Below are 18,064 nucleotides of genomic sequence, written 5' to 3' on the forward strand. Positions count from 1 at the left end.
AAAGCCAGATCATGTTCTGACTCTGGCAGAAGATGGACCCATCAAGCTTGTAAGTTAGGAGGACTTGCTGTCTTTATTCATTCAAGGAAGTAGGATTTTTATCTTGATTACTACATTCTGTGGTGAGGTGCATGCTAAGGAATAATGAAATGGACTCCTTACAAATTTCTGGGGCTGGTGGAACAGACCTTTCCTGTTGAAAAGGTATTGCCTGTGTTGCAGCCATCCAGAGCCTTCTGATTTTGTTTTTTCTCTTTATGAGTCAATGGGTAGTGCCACTTTATATAATGGTGTAGACTATGGTTTGATGTTGTTTTGAAGGCTAGTTAACATGCAGTAGTTGTTAAATGCTAGGACTTGCTGATCTGGTCTAAAAATCACTGTGCCGGATCAATATTGTGAAAAATTGAATTGTACAGTGTTATTCTGCTTGTTGTCTCCATGGTGGATCAGGTAATGCTTGTTAGCACCCACATTCTGCTCAATCTCCCACACTCTTGAGTCATACTGATTTTTGGGTCAGTGTGTCCTTTTCTTCCTGTGCTCTGTTAATATGAGAGAGATGTTGTGATTCCTTTTTTTTTTTCTTTTTTTCCTCTCCTTTGGATTCTTGCCACACTTAAGTCTTGCTGTGAGGATTTGGTCTGAGTTTTGTCTCTTTTACAGTTGCAAGTACTTGATTGAAAAACATGGAATAGCTTCTGAGCCAAAGCTGCAGCCAGGCCTGCCAAGAGTCCTGCGCTCTCTGATTAGCATCACCTGCTGTGGCTGTGCAGGGGCCAAACTGACTCTGCTTCATCTGCTGGGACCTGGGGTGAGGGGGAGGCCATGAGCAGCAGTGCCTGGCTGGGGTGTGTGTGGTGTTGGGCTGCACTGCTCCATGGCCTTCTACAGCATTCAGTGGGATACTGCAAAGGTTGTGGGACCTGAACCCATCCGCCCCATGCTGTGGGAAGTTTGTGCTCCATGGGGTAAAGTGGTTTTAGTCTCTGTACAAGTATTGGTCCTGTAGTGCAGGGTTTGCGCTTCTACTGCGTTCAGTCATTTTGCCACCTTGTAGAAGAAATAGAAGCTGTTGCAAGCAAGAAAAGTTGGGGATGTTTCTAGCTAGGGCTTCCTCATATCCTGGTGACCCTGGGTAAGTGGGTTTTAGGGTCTTTTTTTTTTTTTTTTTACCCTTGACATGTTCTGGGCAGATGTCCAGGCCCTTGAAGTTCTGCCAGGGAGATGCTGTAATGTTTTAAGCACGCTGTTCCCTGGTCCTATTCCTGTCCTGCAGTTGGTGTTGTGACTGTACCTAGACAGTTGTTCCATGCCAGGGCCATGCCTCCCCTATGCCCACCACCCCAAATCTATAACATAGGTTGCTGTGGCCATTGAGCAGCTATTTTTGTAGGCTCATTGTGGAAACAGAAAGATGTGTTGCAGCACTAATAGTTGATTTGATTCTAAAGCATGATTGAATAAAGAAAAGCAAATCAACCACCCTGCTCTCCCCCGAACATGTGCTGTGTGTGCAGCTTCATAAGGCTTGGCATAAATGCTTTAAAACTGACTTACAACTGAGATGCTGCAGCACCTCAGATGCTTCCCTGGGGTAGCAGGCTTCTCATGGCCAAGCATTTGACTTCTGAGGCTGTAGGAGCACCAGAGCTTGTTCAGCCTTCCTTTTACTGGGGTCAAAGGCCTGCATTCACTGTTCTGGACTGATGTGCACCAGAGGCACATCTACTTGCAGAGCCAAATCCACTGGAAGATGGAGTAATCAAGAGAGGGTGGTTCTACTTCTCCTGTGGTACTGGCTCCTGCCCCATATTCATTGTTGTCCTGTCCTTGCCTGGGACTGCTCAGCCCAGGATGGTGCAGAAGCAACATCCTACTTCTCTGTGCACCAGATTCCATCTGTTCAGCCTCTGTTGAACATACCTTCCCCTCCCCTCATGCTCTGCTACTGCCAAAGACCCATAGCTGGCTGAGCAATAGCAGCCTGCTCAGCACGGTGCATGGAAAAGGCCCTGCCTCCCACTGGAACGAGGTCCAGCAGCAGCTCTGGGCTCTGCTGCTGCACCCACCCTCCACATCCCATTCCCCAAGCACTGTACAAGCAAAGTTTGTACATCTGTTTTTGCTGGACTTTGGATTCAATAAATCTTATAAAATTATTTTGTTTGGTTTATTTCAGTGTGTTGACACAAGTTCTTGTCCCTTTGCAGCTAGTGTTTGCACACTACTCGCCCTGGCATGGGCAGCTGTGGGAAGCTAGGGTTGCTGACCCAGGGGAGTGGGAAGAGAAATGCCACAGGCAAAATACTCGACAAGAATAGAGGGGAGAAAAATGAAAAGTGTCCCAAAATATGAAAGAGAGAAAGCAGGTAGAGATAAAATTTGGAAAGACTGTAGAGCAGTCACTGGGGTCTGTCCTGAAGAATAAGCCTCAAACTCTCCCATTACTCCTGATACTACAGACACAAAACCTATTGACAAATCTTCATATTCTTTCTGAGGAACTTCCATCTGCTCTTCATATGCCCAGACATGCTTCACCATTCTTTACAGCTTCAGATGTCCAAGGTTTCCCTGACTGCAGGGAGGTTACCACTGCATGCGTGGTCAGCAAGCCTCTGCCCTTTGCAGCAGCTTCTACACCCATTTTTGGTGAATGCTTGGGCTGAGTTGCAGTAGAACATGTTTCTTCTCTGGAATGTTCATGGGCAGGGAAGGGTCCATGTGTCAGTGATAAAGTTCATCTGTCTACCAACATCTTTAGCCCAGCAAGTGCAGAGCAGGAAGAGTCTGACATGTCTGGGTATAACTCACTGGAAAAGTATGTTTTCCATGATCACTGAGCCTTGCGTGTCAGTTCTTTGGCATGTCATCAGAGGGGATCTCAGTACAGATCCTTGTGGGTGTTGCCTTCCCTGTTCCCCTGTGCCCAATGGCAAGTTGGACATGTTTGTACCTCGATGCACTGGGGGATGTCATCACTTGGCTTTCTTCTCCATGCTGTGTGAACAAGGCATCAGGCCAGAAAAGGCGTGGTGAAAATACTGACCTTGGTAACTTGCATCAGGGCATCCTGCCTCATCCATCCATCCATCCATCCATCCATCCATCCATCCATCCATCCATCCATCCTCTCATCCATCCATCCATCCATCCATCCATCCATCCTCTATATGATGCTCCATGCTTTCAAGGTTGAGCAGCATATCCAGGTCCTGGTTTTCCAAGGTGTGAGATGTAGCCATGATGCCAGTTTTGCCCAGAGCCTACCAGAAGTTCTGTGCTCATTGCTGGTGCTCTTGAAGCAGAGAGCTAAATTGCCATGTTATTTCCATGGTGCTGAGACGTAAATGGTCACCCAGCTCAACAGAGCCACTTCCCACTTGCTGCCTTCTAAGGCAGTCTGATCTCTGAAGTCAGGATCTGACCAAAAAGTCAAGAGTAATGCAAGGCTGACATTGAATGGGAAAGTTGGGATTGAACAGGGACGGATGTAGGACAGTCAGGGATAGTAGTAGCACACTACATCTAACTCCAGTGCTTGCTTAAGAGTGAGTGTTTATCAGTTTATCCTGTAACTGTGTCCTGAAGTAACTCAAGTCTTTTCTGCCACGTGTCTGGCATTGCATAATTCTGACCTGTTTATCAAGCAGAAGCAATGGAACTTGCTGTTCATTTTTTTTCCCCTATGTTTTGGGATCAAGGTAGTCTGCCAAGAAGGTCAGCATATCAACTTTTTCTTGTTAGCAGGCCAAACAGAACTTCAGTTTGGTGCTGAACATATAAAAATGTCCTCCCGAGCCCTACTCATGGTTTTTGTTTTTCTTTCTTCCCGTTCTTTGATTGCACAATCTGAGCTATTCTGCATCTTGTTAGTAAATATGTAAGTATGTTTGGGTTTGGATGTTGAAGGGTTCAATTCAAAGGGATGTAAATTTAACCTCTTTTTACTCAATTAGGTGCTGAGGTCCTACCTGTAGAGTGGTTGTGATTCTATTATTTGCATGTTCAAAGGGTTGTCTTCAAAATGAGCTGTAGTGAGAACAGTGTTAGAGTCAGGACGTTGAGGTTCTGCTTTGACCACTGCCATGGGCCAGGTGGCCAAATCCTTTCTGTTCTTGTCCCGTCTCCCCTATTTAAATGATTTTGTGCTTTTGAAGAGAGGATGGGGAAGGGAAGGGAAAGGAAAGGAAAGGAGGAGAGAACTGTGAACTGGACCCTGCAGCCACTCTAGCTCACTTGATTTTAGTCTGTAGAGTACAGTCCATCAGAAGTCCATGACCTGTGTTTTATAAGAAAAAGCACATTCTCCAATTTTGTCCATGTTTCTGAAATTTTGAGAGAAATCTGCACTTGCATTTGAGAATTTTTAGACTTGGCCACAACTGCGTGTAGGTGCTTAGTGTCCATTGCTCTAGACATAGCTATCACCAAGAGACTAAAATGGGATGTTCTTTAAACAGCCTTGTTGGAATGAGGTACCAGTCACCAGCTGTCAGTGCATGGGTTCTCCCAGAATTTTCTTAGGAGCAGCTGCCTGCACCTCTCTGTCCTGGGATTTACAGCTTGAACTGCTGAGGACTGTGAGATTGGGGGTGGTGAGAGGTGCTGGGGGAGCTGTGGGAGCCGGCTGAGGCGATGTGCCTCATGAGAATCTGTGCAGAGGGAGCATTGTCACAAGAGCAGTGAGGCATTCTGGAGTGATTACAATGGCTGCATGGAAACATCAGTAGTAAAAAGGACAATAAAGGGAAAATGCTGGGATTAACTTGTAGAGGGCTAGGGAACAGTGCAGAGAACAACTGCAGCCTGCTTCCCTTCTCCATGGGGCACCTTCATCTCCATTCTCACAAGTAACTCAGTAAATCCAGAAAAGGTTCAGAAAAGCAGGAAATAGCTAAATAAATTAGGAGTCATCAGCCTGGAAAAGGGATAATTATAGGGGATTTTGCAGAGGTCTTGCATACTGACCTGTGTTCTGGAGACACCAAATCCATAGTTTGCCATCTTCTCCAGTGCAAGAACTACAGGATATCCAGTACGAGTAGTAGGAGGCATGTTTTCACTGCTGGCTGTTACACTGTCAATCTCCTTGTTGCAGGACACAGTGAATGGTATGAGTGCATATGTACTTAATGGAGGATTGAGCAATTTAATGGAAACAGAATCCTTTCAGGAATACTGAGTGAACAGAATCTCCATCTGGCTCTGTCTGTGCTTACAGATGGTTGGAAAGTGGTAACACTGTTCAGTCAGGGTGGGATATGTGCACATCCTGTACTGCTGTCTCACTTCTTGAAGAGCATCATTGTCTGGGCTGACCTACTATCCCACAGGGACAGCCTTTTTAAGAGTGTGTGGGTATCACCTTGTGTCTGCCTTCCAGGTCACAACGGTGACTTCTGCAAGTCCTTGAGTACAAGTGGCACAGAGGTTAAACTGTCTGGAGAATTTGCAGATGCAGGTGTGGGGAGGGCTTTCAGGAAGTTCTGATTCAGGCCTTATTAAAGCACTGCTGGATTTTTTAGAGGAAGATGTTGAGTACCTGGAGGCTCAAAGGGTGTTGGGGGAGTCACAGAGGAGGTTGTAATATGCTGGACCCATTCCTAGGTGGCGATAGCAAATTGTTAATGATGCAGGAAAAACCCAAGTTTTCAGAAAGTGTTCTGAGAAAAGTTGGAGTCTGTTTTCAAAACACATGTGATGAGTTACTCCCCACTCTGCTGGTAATCCAGGATAATGCCAAATGCTTTCAATAGGGATACAGTATTTAAATCAACAGGCCCAGATAACTTTGACCTAGAAATACTGGAAGTGCTGATTGTTGTTTTTAATTCGGATTATTAGGAAATTTCAGAAGATTGGCTGAAGCTGGCCAATGCTGGAATAACCTGTATGCCACCACCCTCATGTTTATTTTGGGCAGAATTTTAGAAATAGGGATCTGGTTTTTATTAATAAATAACTTAAGGTTAGGCATATAATTCATGCCACTCAGCTTATGTTTACAGTGAGTACAGTAAGTTCACTCAACTCTGGCTTGTTTTTTTAAGATGACCATGGTGATCTGATAAGGCTGGCAGTCTAGATTTAAAGCCCCTAGTGTGGTGCCAGGTCCAAGTTCAGCACTACACAGCATTTGTGTTGAGAAAGTGAACTCTACATATCATTAGCAGAGTGCTGGGTGAGCAAATTTCCTTAAGTGGTAATGTTAGGGGTTTTCAGTGGAGAATAAGATTCAAAACAAGCTTTTTCCAGGCATTGTTGCTGTATGTACCATGTTTGTCATTGTCTTCAAAGGCCTTTATTCAGTCACTTTTCTCTGGAGTTCACCACCACCGTTGGTGTTACAGCAAGAACTGACACTGTGAAGCTCAAGTCATAAAGGGACAGGAGGAGGGTTTTTTCAGTAGGATCAGCTGTGATCTGTAGGTAATGAAACCTTTATTTCTTACATTGCTGAACCAATAAAGTCTGCATTGGTACAAGTATTTAGTGAGCTCATCCTCACTGTTGGACACACTGTTGTATTTCTTACAGGAGTCTTACCCACTACATGATGTGTAAGCACCTCACTGCTTAGATGTAACTGATGACAAGTTCTTGGTAGATGCTTTGTAATGCCAAGAATGTTTTGTATGCAGAAGACCCAGAAGTTTGTATTTGGATTGTGTTACGAGTAGGTTAGGAGATAAATTGATTTAAGTTATCATCTGAATTACAACTTACCAAGAGCTTCACTAGAGCAGTTCTGAATTGACACTCATGTAACAGGTCTGGTTTTGGGGAGACTAAAGTAATAGATCAGTGATGGTAACAGAGAAAGTAAAAGGGATAGTGGAAAGGAGCCACGATTTTAAAAATTCAAAAATATTTCAGTGATATTTTTACTGGATGGAGTCTTAGCAGTGGAAGTTTGACAACAGACTCTAGAGCCCCTATCGCTTCCTCCTTTGTTTTGGCAAGTCGATTTGGCATCGTTTTTGTGCTTGCTGAGGGTGCTGCCCGTGCTGTTGTCCCTGTCTTTCATGAAGATACAAAACAGGACTGGTGCTACTGTCAACAGCTTGTTTGGAGCTGATCCGAGGGACGACGGAGCTGACTCTTGGAACATCTCAGTCTGTTCCTGTTGGATGTGTGGGACTAAATAGAGGAAATTACTCATTATTTCTAAACTAGAATTTGCTGGGAGTCCTTCATGCCTTTCACTCCCAAACTTTGCTCTGAGGTCCAAAATCTTGGACTGTGGCATGTTTCAGTCTTGCTTCATTCCCTGACTTTCCCACTGGCATTCATTTGGTGTGCTGCAATAAACAGGGGGCCTTAGACATGCACTGGCTGTTCTGTGCTTTTCTGAGAAACCCTGAGCATGTGAGTGCTGATGCCACAGTGTTGTAGCACTATTTTACAAGATAAATTTCTAGTGCCCTCATGTTGTTGGTTTTGGAGGAAAATCCTGGCTCGCAGAAGTGCTCCAGCCCACCTTCCCAGGGCTCTGCTCTGTAGTTCTCAGTGTGCTCAGTCTTTTTGTGCCTCATTGCAGGATGTGCACTTCCTGCACAGTCTTTGTGTTTGTTACATAGTCCCTTTGCCAGAGCCATCACTCCACATTTAACAGATTCTGCACTACCCTTGGGTTGTTTAAGGTCAGTATATGGCCAAAGCACCTTCTTTGCTTCCCTAAGGATCCAGTCATATCCATTTAAAACACAGGTGTCTCTTTGTAATGTTGTATCTGACTTTTTGGTAGAAGTCTGTCTCTCTGTGAGATGTGGCTTTGATTCTGCAATTCATAGGAATGCTCCAAATGAAATTACTGGCAGATAAAACAGAAAAGAACAAGTGGGCAGGGTGCAATCCCTGAGCCCAGCTGTAACCCTTAGCACAATGTTAACTGGCAGAAGAAATAAAAAATATTAATATTAGAATTGACCGCTTTGCAAACTGCCCATTGGCATTTAAGGATTGTGTTTTAAGCTGTCTGGAGAATGGGAAATTTTGTATCCTAAGGGAGGCATAGAAATCCTTATCAACTGTTAGAAGGGAAATGTAGATTTGAGAATGCAAAAATTGTCTCTGTCCATTTGGTATACCTGTGACAGCCCTTACAGACAAAGCTGCAACTGTCTGAGAATTATTTTGTTAAATGCTTTTGCTGGAAGATTGTGTTTTTGAGAAACACAAGTGTTTTACAAAAAGAGTTTGTTTCACCTCAGGTAAGATAAAAGAGAAACAGGGGTTTAATGTGTTGTTTTTTTTTTTTTAATCTATCAGAGTGACTTCTGACAAGTTGTTCTTTGTATTATTTCTCATAAGGGATAAATGATGTTGAAATGCCAATGATGTGTTCTGATTAAAAACCATTAATTTCTTTCCAGTTACCAGTATGTGAAAATTAATACTGGGATGAATCAGGAGTGGAAATCAAATTTTAAAACTACTACAGAAAATGGTGTCCTGAGAGCTGTAGTAGTTCCATGTGGTTCTGCTGAGCTGGCTTCACTGCTGTCCTGTTCTTTTGCCTTGTCTTTTGCAGGATGGGATAAACATTCTTATGGGTACCATGGTGACGATGGGCACTCCTTCTGTTCCTCGGGGACAGGGCAGCCCTACGGCCCCACATTCACCACTGGAGATGTGATCGGCTGCTGTGTCAACCTTATCAACAATACCTGCTTCTACACAAAAAATGGCCACAGTTTAGGTAAGTGAAGGAAGGTGTCTCAGGAGAGGGATGCTCCAGCCCTGCTCTCGCTGCTCCTTAATACTTTGCTTGTATTGTAACTCTTGTCCCACACCTGTGAGTAAGGTTTAAGAAATGGCAGAGGAAAAGAGCTCTCAGCAGGAGTCAGCAGTTGTAAATTGGCTCCAAGACAGAAATACTTCCAGCAGGTAAAATGGTTTCTATGCTGCTCAGTTTGTTTATATATGTTAGAATTTCATCCACAGCTTCTGCTTTCCTCTGCTACTGCACAGTGGGTGGGAGGTTGGATAAGATGTCTAATGGCTGGACAACAGGGAAAGAAAGAAGTGGGAAGTTTAATTAGTGTGTTGTGCAACTGCCTACAAAGCCATGGTACTGGTGTCTTCATTTTTGAAGGGACTGGTCCATCTGAAAGCCTCAACACGTTGGTCTGAGCATTCCCAAAGCCAGGCATTAATTCAGCACAAGAGGTCTTATTTAAGCACTGAGACCTAATTTGGTTCATTCCACACTTGTTTCAGTAATTGTCCTAAAGTTACAGACTTAAAAATTTTGCCCAAAATAATGCCTCAGATGTTTTCCAGGCATCTGTCATATCTTATTTGTCTAAAATAGAAACTTCTGGCCATTTTCCCCTAAAATACCTTTTCCTTGGATGACATGTTCTCCACCCCAGATAAATTCTTGTCTTTTTTTTTTTTTTTTTTTTTTTTTGTCATATACGATGTGCAGTAAGTTTTTATAAGTTCATCTCACATTTCGTGCTGGGATTCATTTGAATTGGCAGGGAGGGACAAGCACTCCTTTCCTTTGCTTCTCCTTGCTTTGTCAATTCTACTTTGTTGAGTTCGAGATTAAATTGGTAGAAAAATACCCCGCTCAAAACACTTAACAGAGCAAAATTGTTTTGAGTTACTGGCTGGGCTGAAGGAAGGAGTGGGATTGGAGTGCAATGTGTGCCTGGAGAGTGCAGAATTTTTGGTGAGCTCTCAGGAAAAGTACTGGGCTCCCCAATATTAGAGAGAGATTGACTTACTGGAGAGAGTCCAGCAAAGGGCTGCCAAGGTGATGAAGGAGTTGGAGCATCTGTCCTAGGAGGAAAGGCTGGCAGAGCTGGGGCTGTTCTGTCTGCCCATGACAGTCCAGTGACTGGTAAGACAAGTAGAGGCTTGGAAGCATCAGCTGATGGAGGAGGAGGAGCTTTTGCTTAGGAATGAGACAAGATAAAACAACAGCGACTGAGGTATGAAATAGTTAAAAAAAATTCACAAAATCTCTCCTTTTAGTTGCTGTCCTTGATTTTTAGCATGTATTTACACAGAAACCCTGTAGTGGTTTGTGCTGTGCTCCTCTTGATGTTTTCTGTTGTTGAAGTGAGTGGTTTTCCAGCTTCACTGGTTTTCACCCTGATGGTGCTGTTACTTTTCATCACAACAGAAGTGTGAGAGTCAGGAGGAGGCTAGGTCTTCTATTTAATGAATACAAATTTGTTCATTTGAAATTCAATTTCTTTTTAATGACCAGAATCTGCACAGTATAAGCTGTTCAGTTGAAAAGTTGTTGCTTTCTCCTTGTCTGTTTTGTATCCAGGACTGTGTTATGCCTGGGTGTCTGGGCAGGTGAAGCCAAGTAAAGAGCCCAGTTCAGTAACTTCTGTTACCTTTCATCATTACCACCCTCTGATTCTTTGCCTCATGTCCTTGCTCAGAGATTTGTTTTGTTTGGGACATTCAGAGTTTTTTACAGCAGTGACATTACCTAGTCTTCCTTTCTTAAATTTAAGTGTTCCTTTTCTTTCAAAGATGGGGCTTTTTCGGATGGAAGACTTGTGTTTTTCTAATCTGACACTGAATGACCACTTGAGGAACAGCCTATCCCAGCAGTGAACAATGCCAGTGGGAAGAAAGAGGAAAGGAAGGGAATTCAGCTACCATACTTAGAGAACAGCATTAGATATAAGCATTGCTGTCCCCTGCGTGTCCTCTTGAGCTCTTCAGATGTACAGTACAAGACATGAGCTGTCTGAGAAAAGGACAGGTAGAAGCCTCTCCTGAGCAGTCACAGCTGGCTCCTGTGTGTACCAGCTTTTCTTTGAGCTGTAGTGGCATAATGGTTGTACTGAGAGAGGAGAGGTGGTGTGGTTAGAGGAGACAGGGAAGGAAGGGCAGAAGGGAGCAGCAGACCTCAGGCCTTGCCGGGTGACCCCACAATAGCTGCAGGAACATTTTACTGCCTTTTTACAAAAGCAGAATGAAAACCTCACCTGAGGAGGCTCTTGGTAAGGGCCAGCAGTGTCTGTTTGTATCACTGATAAAGAAACACAGCGTCCAGGAGAAGTGCTTCCTGTGGAATGCTGAGGAGAGGAGCCCCTTGACCAGGGGTTACACAGCTCCTCGTGGGCACGGAGCAGAGAGATGTCAGGAGGGGGTGAGATAGGTGTCAGCAGAGGAACCAAGGCCAAGTGGAGGCAGGAGCAGTGATTTATTGGGAAGTCAGAATGCTTTCTTCCCTGATGGAAGCAACTCCTTGAAGGTCTTGAACTTCCATGATATTTAGTGCTAACTTGAGAATCTCATTTCTGTGTTGTGTGAACCCAGGGTTTACCAGGAAGTGGATGAATGTGTTTTTTCTTGGTGTTCCCTGACATAAAGCTGTGGAAGCCATGTATGTCTCCTCCTAGGAGATGAGGTAATTGTGTAATCCTACTGCAGATGCCAAGAATATTCATGAGGCTAATCAGCCCCTTTGTGAGGCCATTTAGCTTGAGAGCAGGGTTTCAGGGTTTGAATTTGTCTTTCTTTTAATGGAATTACTGTAGCTTTGTCTTTCCAATTCACCCTTCACCATTTAAGTCCTCTCCTTTTCATCAATTAATTAGACACCCCCCTTTTGTTTTCCTTGCAATTTCTTCTGTTGCTTAACTATTATCTTCCATTGTCTCCATACTTTTTCATTTAATCAGATCCATCAGGAGCACTGTATAAGAACTGTTTTCTTGGCCATCACAAATTCTGGATGTTCTGGTTGGAGCTAAGTCTTGAACTTTGTTTGGAGACGTCACATGAAAACTGTTTGACATCGTATGTAGTCTTAATTCTCTGTTCTGGAAAATGTCTTGAATGTCTTCTGGCTGCTGATGAAACACTTTTGACAAGTTCTGAGCAGAGTCCTGGCAGTAAAAAACATAATGAGATGTGGCTAGAAGTGTGATGAGAGTGAATTTGGAGAGAAAGAGGGAAAAATGTTGGGGCGCCAGCCATTAAGCAGAAAGTCTTGGACCAGGACATGAGGAGGAAGTGTGACTGCTACAGGTCTCTGGGTTTAAGTGGATGAGTTTGCTCAGGGACTAATGTAGGAGTGTCTCAGACTTTGACAGCACACCAAGGTAAATGGAGCAATAGGGCTATAAAAAGAGCATTGAACCCTCTGAAGCCTTGGCATAGAAAACTTACCGTAGTTTGAGTTCTAGTGCAGGCTCTTGAAAGACCAAGTTAACCTAAAAAGTAAAATATCCATTCTGCAGTGAGTTTAGAGACTAGGAGGAACATTGGGGGTAATGCAGAAATCTCTTGTCATAGAGAGACACAGATGTCAGTCCCAGGTTTAATAGGTTTGACCCCAAAGCTTCAAATGAAGTTTGCAGAGAGCAAGAACATTGGGATGTTCAAAACAAGACTTCAGATGAATCAAATTTAAAATCATAGAATCCTGGAATGATTTGGGTTGGAGAGGACCTTAAAGATCATGTTGTTCCAACCCCTCTGCTGTGGGCAGGGACACCTTCCACTAGATCAGGTTGCACAGGGCTCCATCCACCCTGGTCTTGAACACTTCCAGGGATGGAGCAGCCACAGCTTCACTGGACAACCTGTGCCGGGGCCTCACCACCCTCATTCACTACCAAAATTAATAGAAAATACCAGACTTGGCTACAGCCTTGTTCTCTGTATGAGCAGTTTTACCCAAGTGGCCTGATTGGAGGATATCTGTTTCCAAGGGCATGTAGAACTGTGTGGGTTTGACAGTGCTTCTCCTCAGCAGCACATTGGAGAAGTATTCAAGTATTTTCCTGGGCTGCCATTTCCTAGTCTGCTCTTCAGGATGCCCACCCTGCTGAATGTGTTGTGTTTATTGCAATCCACCAGCACTGCTTAAGGATTCTCTGGATCACAGTTACCTAAACAGATGCTGGAGTACCCTGCTGTGCAGGCAGTGGAGTGCTGTGGCTGATCACCCAAATTCATGTTGTCTTATGCAAATTGAATTCTGAAAGTGGCCAGTCATGAGGCAGACAGGATGATTGTTGCTGGGTGGAGAGCGGAGATGGGCTGGAAGGTCCATGAACATGTTGTGTGCATGGGGTTGTGTGTAAGTGCACTTCAGTCATGGGAAGTGGAAGTCCTTTGATTGGTTGGCAGGTGAAGATGTCAATCACACTGTGCCCTAGCACTGAACCTTCATTTAATGTCTTTGTATCACTGCCTTGATGATCACATTAACATCATGGACTTAGGGGGGAGGCTCTTCACACGCTCGCTCTTGCTTCCTGACCTATGTGTCCAGTCCTTAAGTCTTTAAGAAGGTTGTGGTTTTAAGTTGGATCCAGGCTTTGGAGGGGCTGCAGAGAAAGAAAACAGTTTCACATTCAAGCTGTGATTATTTTGCTTTCTGCTGTTGGCTCTCCTGGATGCAGGTGTGTAGCAGGGCAGATGCAGAAACTCTTAAGCAGACGTGTCTGTGCAACAGATCAAGTGCTGTCTGCATAAAGCATTTTATTAGTCTGAGTTACATAACAGAAGGTGGAAAACATACATTTGTCTCATTGTAAAGTCAGTGTAATAAGTTTATTTATAGACTCACAGAATAATTTTCTCAGGGAGGGATCTCTGGAGGTCAAGCATCCAACGCCCTGCTGAAAGCAGGCCCAACTAGATCATGTTACTCAGAAATGCATCAAGTCTTTACTGTCTCCAAGAATGGAGATCACCTGGGGGCTTTTCTGGTCCTGATTCAGTGTTTGGCCACAATTCATACTGAATTTTTCTAATTAGAATTTTCCATGTTGCAGCTTGTCTCTGTTGTCTCCTGTCTCCTGCCACCGTGCATCTCTGAGAAAAGCCTTTTTTCTACCCTCCTATATGACAGTTGTAGGCAGCAATAAGTGTCTGCCCTAATGTTTTTAAGACTGAACAGAGTCTTTTCCCTTAGCCTGTCTTTGTCTTGCTGGCCTCTGGTGGACTCACTCCAGTCTCACTGTGTCCTGTGTTGGGGAGCCCAAAAGTGAACATCATAACCAAAGTGTAGGCTAACAAGTGTTGGAAAAGAAGGGAGAAATCCCATCCTTTAGCCTACACTCTCACTAATACAACTCAGGATGTGGTTGATCTCCTTTGCCACAAGGACCTACCACTGGCTCCTGCTCTGCTTGTTGCCCAGCAGGACCCTGAATCTTTTCTGCAGATCTGCTTTCTCTCCAGTCAGTCTCATCCTGTCCTGTTTTCTGGGAGTATCACAACCTGGTGGCAGGGCTCTTCAGTTGCTTTTGTTGAGCTTTGGGAGGCTTGTGCTGCATCATTTCTCCAGCTGAAGCACTGTGCCCTCCAGCCTATTGTCCACTCTCCTGTTCGGTGACACCTGTGAGGCTGCTGGGAGCACACTTTGTCCCATTGTCCAGATCATTAATGGAAGATATGAAACTGTTTTGGCCCTGCCATTGATCCCTGAGGGACAACTCTTGGACTTTGAGCTGCTGATCACAACTCTTCCATCCTGACAGTTCAGCCAATTTTCCACCCACCTTGTAGTACATTCAAAAACCATGTGCTTGTCCAGGTGCTGGAAGCAGCTTCCAGCCACACAGCTACACAAGCCTGGCCACCTTTGGCTCTGCGAGGTGCTGGGGGCAGAGGAAGACTCCAGAAGGTTCAAGGAGATTGGCCTCATTCTGGCATAAGGGTAGGAACAAGTTTTCATCCACCTTTTCATCCAGCTGAGCAAAATAGTTGCAAAGTGAAAGAAAGGTTTGAGTGAGGAATAATATCTGGGCAAAGTGACAAGGTGAGAGAAATGCTTACTGAATGTTTTCCTCAACCACGTGTTCAGCATCACCTGCGTGCACAGTCTTTGGCTGGGTTGTAGAGAGGGTGCTCAATAAACAAGGTCCAAACTGCCAGGATGTTCATTAAACCATATTGGTTATCTGCCAGGATGGTAATTTAACTTTATTGGCTGTTTCTTTAGTAAAATATTCAGGATTTCTTTCTGAGCATTTGATTTGGATCTGTGCTGTTTGGAATAGAAATTATTTGTTTCCTATGTTGAGTCCTAAAACTAGTTTAAATTACCATTTCAGACTGATCTGGTAATGTTACATTACAGCTCTGGGTTAAAATAGTCCTAAAATTAAAAACAGAGGGTGGTGTTCTCCTGCTTCTGCAGTGCCTTCCAGTGCCAGGCAGAAGGGAAGGAGGAGAGGTGGGACGTGTGTGAGAACTGGGTGTACTGGTGTGGGTACCAGCCGTCCTCTGGCTGGGGACAGAAAGCATACTTGGGAGCACACATGGGAAAAGACTGCAGCTTTCAGACTGACTCCTGGAATGTTAGCTGGAAGTATGGATTTAGCTCAGCCTGATGAGGTGATGGCAGCAGTGTCCCCTGTGCTATTGGTGAGGGTGACCCAAAGCCTGTGGGTAGAGCTGCTGTCTCTGGCTGATCTGTCTCACTGTGCTGCTGCCTGGCTGCACCCGTGGCCAGAGAGGGAGGAGAGGCACTGTCCTTTGGAGCAGTTACTGGCATCTAAATCAGATGCAGAGCTGTGCCTGGGGTAGCCTGGCTGTGGTGAGTGTTGTCTCTAGCCAGAACTCTGTTAGCCATCCCAGGCAATGGCTGCCTTGGCTTAAAAGCCTCTTTTCTGGTATGCCAAGTGTAAATAAAAAGCAAAACTGTACGCTTTTTTCCCATCTCTTCTATTTGGAACTGTAGCAGCTGAGTTGAGGATGAGGCTGTTCTTTGCACAGCATTTCTCAGGTGTTCCTGGCTGCAGCTTGGTCCTGTTGCAGGGCTGTTCCCCAGCTGTAATGCCAAGTGTTGAATGTTCATTCCTGTCTCTGGCTGATAAGAAGAACCAGTTACAGCCTAAACCAAAACAATTTTATACTAAAACTCTGTTTCTAACACCAAAGTGAGTCTTGAAAACTAACTGCTTCCTAGTAACAGGGGGAGAAGCAAAGGAAAGAGGAGCTGCTTTTAGAAAACCAGATTTTTGTGAGAGATGTTGAAAACATTTAGGCTTTTTCCTGAACCTTTCTCCAGATGCAAACCTTGCAGAGGAGGGGAATGGGGAGGGAAGTTACTTCTAAATACTTAAGGTGGTGAAATGCAGGGTCAGAGCTGGGATTTATTGGAATGCAGTAATGTTTTGTAGCATGTTAAGGATGTAGTCAAGCAGGGAAAAAATCCTTTGTCTTTTTAATTCTAATATTTTTCCCCCCACAGGTATAGCCTTTACAGACCTCCCTGTAAGTACACCTATTTTCAGTATTTTAACTAAGGATGCAAACAGAAGGGAGGGGGAAGAGTGTGGGGGTGTGATTTTTTTTTTTCTGTTTGATGGCCTGTTAAAAAAACATATGATAACACACATTACTGAATGATGTGGATGCTCCTTTTTCTGAAACGTCATAATCCTGTGACTGAGTTTGTGGGCTACTCACATACCTCTTCTCATCTCTCACCACCTCTAAGAATATGTTGCTCCTTCTCCTGGAATTAAAGCAAGGATGCAAACTTCATTACAGGTCATTGTCTTCCAAATGCAGCTTCGACTCTGAGGAGGACGACACGTGCATAGTTACACTGATGTCCAGTCAGGTCTCACAAAAGCACAGGGGGTCATGCACAAGAAAATGTTCCCTCTTTTCTAGACCCAAGTGTTCCTGGACAAGGAGGATGTGTTTAGTGAAAAAAGGTAAAACCAAGTCAGGCATACACCAACACATCCACTGCATCCATCTCTCATACACAGGACTTCTTGTCCCTAAGGTTGCACTCCTGTCTTTGTTCTTAATAACCCCAAATGAACTTCCTCTGAGAAATTTCTTAGTTTTGATAACTTTTTTAGGCCTCCAAAGTCATCCATTTTCTTGGCTGACTTTCCTGCCTGTTGTGTGGAGGAAAGGTTCCTTTGCTTTGTTCTGTACTTCCTGCCAAAAAAATTTATCTTGTTCCTCTAATTTTTGTATTGTGAGAAATGGTGGCTAGCACTCCCTGTTCACCTTCCCAATGGAATTTAGGGCTTTACAGATCTCTCCCATATCCCAACTACAGCCTGCACTTAAATTGCAGTTATTTGATTGGCCTTTTCACATCAGCTGTCAATACAGGGTTGGGCTTTTTTAGTCCTAGGGTCTTTGAACTTGGTAACATTGCAGTGTGTTCTAAACCAGAAACTCTTTATGTGGGTTGTTTCACAGCAGTTCATTCACTTGGTCCAAGTACAGTTTATTAAAGTACAAGAACATTTTGCCTGTACATGAAGATTAACCTTTTGGAGTGAGGTCTTGTGACAACCTTGCATCCCCAGCAAGAAGATGCTTCTGTGATATGCCCCTTAGTTTTTGGTGCTGTTTGTTTTCCCTCTGGATATAGATTGCATTAGTAGTCACAGGTTTACCATATTCCTCCTAATTTTTTCACCACTTTGTCTTCTCATTTGGCTAGACTGCTTCTCCTTCTGCAACAGGAGCAGTCTCCATGTTGAGATAGATAGAGAATTGGTATTTAGGCAGCTGTCCAGCACATGTAGCACTGCTTTGTCATTTACAGCTCAAGTGTTGCCGTGGAGCTTCACAGGACAGATTTGGCAGGTTGAAATTCCCTGTCCTGCTTAACTTAACTTGCATCCTGTTGATGCTGGAGTGCACAGTGAGCTGACGTAGACATTTAATGTTCATGTGTAAGCTGTTCACCTCTGTGCTGAGTCTCTGCTAGGCACAGGGGATGAGCAGCTGGGCAAGCAGAGCAGAAAGGAGGGTGTTCGCTGCAGTGAGATCTTGGAGTGCTGCTGAGATTGAACTCAAAACTCTCCTGAGCCCCTGGCATCTCCTTGTCCTGCTGTTTGTTGATCTGGTTGGATCATCCTCACAGGATCTCAGGCTTGTTTGTCTGTATGTCTTGTGCAGAAGAGATGTTTGAGTGTGAAACTGGGAGAAGATCTGGTCAGGGTAGGTTTTGGCAGATTCCTTATGGTGAAGTCTCCAGTGGTTAAATGGTGTGTAAATGGTCTCTGTGCCTTTTACCAGCCAGTTTGCTGAGCTGTTTTCTGGGGAAAGCCCCTTCTGGCTTTTACAGCAGCAGCTA

General features: G+C 44.3%; 1 protein-coding gene across 3 annotated transcripts in view; it reads left to right on the forward strand.

The window, feature by feature from the left end:
• Nucleotides 1-18,064, forward strand: part of RANBP10 (RAN binding protein 10) — a 69,846-nt gene that overhangs the window by 27,471 nt on the left and 24,311 nt on the right. For 2 of the 3 annotated variants that reach the window (XM_017740933.1, XM_017740932.1), the window contains exons 3-4: nucleotides 8,540-8,707; nucleotides 16,202-16,224. In XM_017740933.1, the coding sequence (XP_017596422.1) occupies nucleotides 8,540-8,707; nucleotides 16,202-16,224 (191 nt within the window). Of the gene's footprint in view, nucleotides 1-8,539; nucleotides 8,708-16,201; nucleotides 16,225-18,064 lie in introns of those variants that run through there. The other variant, XM_017740934.1, reaches the window with a different exon arrangement.

This window comes from Corvus brachyrhynchos, unplaced genomic scaffold, assembly GCF_000691975.1.
Source record: "Corvus brachyrhynchos isolate BGI_N302 unplaced genomic scaffold, ASM69197v1 scaffold26, whole genome shotgun sequence".
Taxonomy (NCBI): Eukaryota; Metazoa; Chordata; class Aves; order Passeriformes; family Corvidae; genus Corvus; species Corvus brachyrhynchos.